Source organism: Cinclus cinclus, unplaced genomic scaffold, assembly GCF_963662255.1.
Source record: "Cinclus cinclus unplaced genomic scaffold, bCinCin1.1 SCAFFOLD_32, whole genome shotgun sequence".
NCBI classification, from domain to species: domain Eukaryota; kingdom Metazoa; phylum Chordata; class Aves; order Passeriformes; family Cinclidae; genus Cinclus; species Cinclus cinclus.
Genome location: NW_026912098.1, coordinates 1,054,528 through 1,060,634, shown reverse-complemented (window position 1 = coordinate 1,060,634; position 6,107 = coordinate 1,054,528). Strand labels below are relative to the sequence as shown.

Here is a 6,107-nt window from a genome sequence, read left to right as displayed (position 1 = left end):
ACAATCCAATTCGTGGGGTGGTTTTTGCTCAAGGGCCAGGTTGTACCTGGTAGTTGATGAAAAGGGATGGAAAGACCCGATGCATACCCCAAGGAGACCTTGTTTTAGGGTGAACTACCTACAATACTGTGCCTGTATCTGTAACTGTATGGATGTCTATAATTTGAAGATTTTAATTTGATTCGGCATGATGGTAGGGGAAAATTCGGGGTGGATAATGTTGGGGGTTGGTTTCTTTCCCTTTTCCCTCTGTGGAATTTTCCCCATTGTCATGCTAAGGTACCTGTTGACTGGGCCCTGGTGACAAGGGGGAGGGGACGGGAGGGAAGAGACAAACCCCGCGAGATTCAAACAGCCAGAAGAGGAAGCGGAAGGCTGGGCCTCGGCCCATTTCCCCCGCGGAGTTCGGACGAGAAGGACGATCGCTGCCTGTGTCCCATCCCTGCCATCCCAGCGTCGGGAAACCACCATCGGACACTGCCCTGCTGCCTTCTCACTGTGAACTACCACCATCCAGCACTCTGCTGAGCACTGGGACCCACACTGTGAGCGGAGAGCTCTCTCTCCATCTCTCTCTCCCCCTGGGACAGCTCTGCCATCACCCCCAGCCCTCCTGCAGCTCTGCGGGACCTGCCCACCCCCAGCACCGGGAACTGCAGCTCAGGGAAAAGGTGCCTGCAGCCAAAAAACACTGGGACTGAGTCACTGTTCTGTTTGTGGGTAATTTCATAGCTGTTGTTGTTCTTGTTTGTCTTGTTAGATATACTAGTAAAGAACTGTTATTCCTACCCCCATATCTTTGCCTGAGAGCTCTCTTAATTCCAAAATTATAATAATCGGAAGAATCACATTTTCTTTCAGTCCAAGGGGAAGCTTCTGCTTTCCTTGGCAAACACCTGTCCTTCAAACCAGGACAGCTGGTTCCCTGGCAGACTTTTCCAATGCCCCATTTCCCCAGCTCCCTCTGACCCTGGGAGCTCCCAGAGCTTTACTGATGTCCCTCTGGCCTCCCTCTCTGTCACTTCAAACCTCCACCTCTGCTCACAAGAACTGCCCCTGCAGAGACCAAGAACGGCTCAGGAAGCATCCTGAACATACAAGTCAGGGAAGTAACTTATATACATTGAAATGCCAAGGGAACAAACTTTCTGAAAGTCTTTTTATTTCAAAAGAAAGGGAGATATTAATGCATTTATGCTAAGAGAAATAATACAGGATTTTACAAATGGCACTGCAATAGTAGAAAAAGAATCAGAGAACAGACCAACAAAAATTTGGGAAAATGCTTTTAAAAGGCTAAGCTTGTAATGCTCAGCAATACAAGAGAGATAGTTTATTATTTCTGATTTGATCCAATCATCAGTTTCCTCAGGGCATCCTTGAGCTCCTGGTTCCTCAGGCTGTAGATGAGGGGGTTCAGAGCTGGAGGCACCACTGAGTACAGAACTGACAGGGACAGATCCAGGGATGGGGAGGAGATGGAGGAGGGCTTCAAGTAGGCAAACATTGCAGTGCTGAGGAAAAGGGAGATCACAGCCAGGTGAGGGAGGCAGGTGGAAAAGGCTTTGTGCCTTCCCTGCTCAGAGGGGATCCTCAGCACAGCCCTGAAGATCTGCACATAGGAGAAAACAATGAACACAAAACAACCAAATACCAAACAGGCACTAACAGCAAGAAGCCCAAGTTCCCTGAGGTAGGAGTGTGAGCAGGAGAGTTTGAGGATCTGTGGGATTTCACAGAAGAACTGGCCCAGGGCATTGCCATGGCACAGGGGCAGGGAAAATGTATTGGCTGTGTGCAGCAGAGCATTGAGAAAGGCACTGGCCCAGGCAGCTGCTGCCATGTGGGCACAAGCTCTGCTGCCCAGGAGGGTCCCATAGTGCAGGGGTTTGCAGATGGACACGTAGCGGTCGTAGCACATGATGGTCAGGAGGGAAAACTCTGCTGAAATGAAGAACAAAAAGAAAAACACCTGAGCAGCACATGCAGAGTAGGAGATGTTGTTGGTGTGCCAGAGGGAATTGTGCATGGCTTTGGGGACAGTGGTGCAGATGGAGCCCAGGTCAGTGAGGGCCAGGTTGAGCAGGAAGAAGAACATGGGGGTGTGCAGGTGGTGGCCGCAGGCTACGGCGCTGATGATGAGGCCGTTGGCCAGGAGGGCAGCCAGGGAGATGCCCAGGAAGAGGCAGAAGTGCAGGAGCTGCAGCTGCCGCGTGTCTGCCAATGCCAGCAGGAGGAAGTGCCTGATGGAGCTGCTGTTGGACATTTGCTGTAGCTGGATGCAGGGTTCTGTCATGGAGAAATGGTCAGTGAGATTTCGGAGGACACCCCTGTAACCAAAATCTAAACCATTTCCCATATATCCTCTCCTCTAAGACACACAGACACAATTAAGGCATAAAGAATTCTGGAGTAGATTTTTAAGCTTCCCCCATATCTCTCCTTGTATTTCTAGATATCAAAAATCTCAACATTTGTGCTGCCCTCAGGGAGACCAAAGCATGTTCTCTAAGGTAGAGTGATGATTGGATTGAGCAAGAAGATGGTCCAGATTTCTGACCAAATCAGAGTTTTGCTGGGCTTTAATCTTGCTCAGGTAAAGTATGATCACCCTCCCATGTTTCCCTTAAAAATCACCAGCTACTCCTGAGAACAGATGGATCCACCACAGTCTAGCATCACATTTTTAACCAAGGACTCCTCTTACTCATTTGATGAACCCAACAGCATGTGCGGTATCAGAATACCTCTGCCTTTCCCTGTGGGTCTTTTAGGAAATGCAGTGATGCTCTAGGAAAGGTTTGTATTCTGGAGGGAAGCTCAAAGCTTGAGAGGAAATCTCAGGGAGAGTTCCAAGTGTCCCAGTGATGGCACTGGAGTAAGGGAGCTGCAGCTCCTTCCCTGGCTGCACTGACAGCATTGCCCACAGCCGGGCACTGGGGACAGCGTCACCCTGAGCCAGCTGTGCCCCCTCCCAGAGCCCCCAGTGCCGGGCAGCTGCTCCCAGCCCTGTGCTCTGCAGAGGGAACTGGGCCCGGGGCTGCAGAGCTGCCCCACGGCTCTGCTGCAGCTCTGCCTGCACAGGAGGGGCTTCACGCCTTGGAGCCCCAGCCCTGAGGGCAGAGGCTTGGCTGGGGGACAGGAGGGAGGGGGCTTCTTCAGACCGAGGGGCTGCACTGGGTGAGGAAGGTCCTCTGGAGATCTCTAAACTCTCCATGACACAACATTTCTGGTTTTTATTTTCTATCAGTGCCTGATCTTCTCTCTGCTTCCTGCAGGTTTTCCTTGTGGAGATCCTTCCCTGTCCCTGATGTCTCCCTGCCAGCACTCACAGACCCCAAATCTCTGTGCACTCTCCTTGTCCCTACAGAACCCTGCCTGTCTGCAGGGCACTGACTGGGGGCAGGTTCTGTTTGCAGCTTGGGGAAAGGACAGGTCAGACTGAGCCTGATGGGTCCAGCAAAGGGCAAGAGGGCAATGGCTGAAAGTACATTAAGAAACTCCTGTGTACCTAGTGACCACTAAAAATAACAGTTTGCATGGCTCAGGCATTTGTGAAAATTCATATTACCTTTAATATTTATCCCCTCCCTCCCTGCCATTCTGCTATACTAGAAAACCAAATACAATGTCTTAGGAAATTTCTTCATATTTATCAAAATCCTTCCCTTGGAAACATTCTATGCCATATCAGAAACCCTCAGCATTTCAGAGCTTCATGAGCATTTCATCTCCCCTGCACCAGAAACACTCAGAGTTGTACTCACAGAGTCTGTGGGCATTGGGATGTTCCAGCTTTAGGAGATCACTGCAGGAGCTGCAGCTGCATTGTCCTGCAGCCAGAGGCTTCCTGTGTCCAGGGCTGGGAGTGATTCTGCCCCAGGCACTTGTGAGCATCTTCCCAGCCCTGACTGATTGAATCTCTCTGTGCCTCTGTGCTGTGCCCGGGGTGGGTGCAGGCAGTGCCCTCAGCCCTGCTGGGCTGGGAGAAGAGATGCTCAGCCAGAAAAACGGGTTTTTAAAGCTCTTCTTGGTTTCCGAGTGCTCCTTCTATGCCTGGATCCCATCCCAGCCCAGCAGCACAGACACAGCACAAGGACTTTAATGAACCTCTCTGGGATTTGGTGCTCCAGACCCTGAACATCAGTCCCTGAGAGAGGTGGAGAAATCTCTAAAGACCTCCAATTCAGAATTGAACTCCAAAAGTTCTAAAAGTTTTAATGGGTCCCACTGAGGGACACAACTGAGAAAGTGTGCCCAGGTTCCAGTCAGAGCAGGAAATTGGAGGCAGTGATGACAGGAGGGGACAAGGAGAAGCCAAGTCTTGGTGGCCTGGGGCACAGCAGGCTCTGTGGCACCAAGGGCTGTGAGCAGACACCTTGTCCTGAGCCACTGGGGCCTCCTGGCACAGCCCCAGCAAGGCTGGGCACTGTCAGCCCTTGTCCTGCCCTCAGCATCCCCCCACATGCCAGTGGCCTCAGGGATCTGCTGGGACCAGTCCCTGGGGAGCCTTGGTCAGGAATGGCCCTGGGGGCTCCTTCATGCTCCCAGGGACTGCAGGTTTTTCCATGGACTTTGGGTTTTGCTTTTGCCTTGGAGTCTCTGAGAGCTTTGTGCAATCATGGCCTCCCATTCTCTGCTTTAATTAGTCTCTTGAGAGCCTTTCTCAATAACAACACTCAGTGGGGCTCATGGGATCTTTAAGGTACTTCAATTTTTGAGGTACTTTCCTTTGTCCTTTCTTCTTTAAGTCTGGGAAGTTTTTTGTGCAATCATGGCCTCCAGTTCTCTCCTCCAAGGAGTCAAAGAGGATCCTGTTGGGGATGGACCTCAGTGGAACCCATTAATGCTTTGAGACACTTTGGGTTTTTCTTCTGTCTTGGACTCCTGGAAAACTTTGTGCAATCTCCTCTCAGGCCCTGAGGTTCAAGGGCTCAGCACCAAAAGCACCACGGGGCTCATTGGGATCAAGCAAGTCCTGACAAACCACAGCTCTGCCTTGATTTCCCTCTGGTCTGGTGCAGTTCATCAGGAAGATTTTCAAATCCACTTATAGGGAAATATTTCAGTGAACTTTGAAGGAATATGTATTCCTAGTTTAAAGAGTGTCTTTTATTGCTGTTCTCTTTAGAGCAGAGGTGATTGCAGCATTCTGTGGTTGAAATGGATCCAGGGTCTCAAGGAGTCCTATCCTGCTCAGAGAAGCTGTGCCTTGAGGTCTGACCCAGTGTGGACCAACTTGCTCCACATTTCCCAATGATTTCAGGAATCAGGACTGGACACCATAACTCTAGAGAATATGTCTTACTTCCAGGTGGGACACATGGAGGGGATATCTCCTCCAAACCATGCATACCTGGTCAAGACAGGTTCCAGGTAGAAATACACATTGATCCCACCAGCCCACACCTCCCTGCCCACCCATCTCCACCTTCTCTCCCTTTGTATTATAATTAGCTGCCACACCTCCTGGAGGTCGTGTCCGGTGGTTTTTGGGATGAAGGCCGGGTGTCTTCCTCAGTGATCAGTGTTTGACCTCTCCTTCTGGGCAGGTGCAGTGCAGGTTTGTCTCTGCCTCAGGTCAGCTTGTCCTGCTCAAAACCACCTGTCTGCTCCTGGCTGGTTTCTGGAGCCACAGGTTTCTGCTCTGTAGGGTTTGTGCAATAGCCAGGTCTTGCTTTGCTGAGTTTTCACAATATGTCTTATCTTAATGGATTTTTTTTCCTGGCAACTAAGTTCCTGTGTGGTTTGTTCCATACTGTTCCTGCCATGTGTTCTATTTCCCCTCTACCTGCTTAAGCATCTTATAGGCTTCTAAAATTCTGAATTTTCAAAATCATATATATTCCCCATCTCAATTCCTTATTTTTCCTCTAAATGATGCAAATTCTTTTGCTTTCTAAGATATTTATCGCACTCTCTACGACTGTCTTTAACTAGTTGATTAGATAACACCATAGGCAGCCATTCTTTGGGACAGTTTCAAATTCCAGAAAATCATAACTAAGAACAAAAACCCTACTATTTAAGCAAACCAGAACTAAAACCTTCTATGGGATGACACAATCGGTTTATAAACCTGGCTGCAGTAGGAGACCACCCAAAAA

At 49.8% G+C, this 6,107-nt stretch overlaps 1 protein-coding gene across 1 annotated transcript; it reads right to left on the bottom strand.

Annotated features, from left to right (window-relative positions):
- Positions 1 to 1,336: 1,336 nt before the first annotated feature.
- LOC134057351 (olfactory receptor 14J1-like) lies at positions 1,337 to 3,119 on the bottom strand. Its single transcript, XM_062514340.1, has 2 exons — positions 3,099 to 3,119; positions 1,337 to 2,275 (listed from the first exon to the last, which is right to left on the bottom strand). Exon 2 carries the CDS (start codon positions 2,264 to 2,266, stop codon positions 1,337 to 1,339), a length of 930 nt encoding a protein of 309 aa, XP_062370324.1. The 5' UTR covers positions 2,267 to 2,275; positions 3,099 to 3,119.
- Positions 3,120 to 6,107: the final 2,988 nt, after the last annotated feature.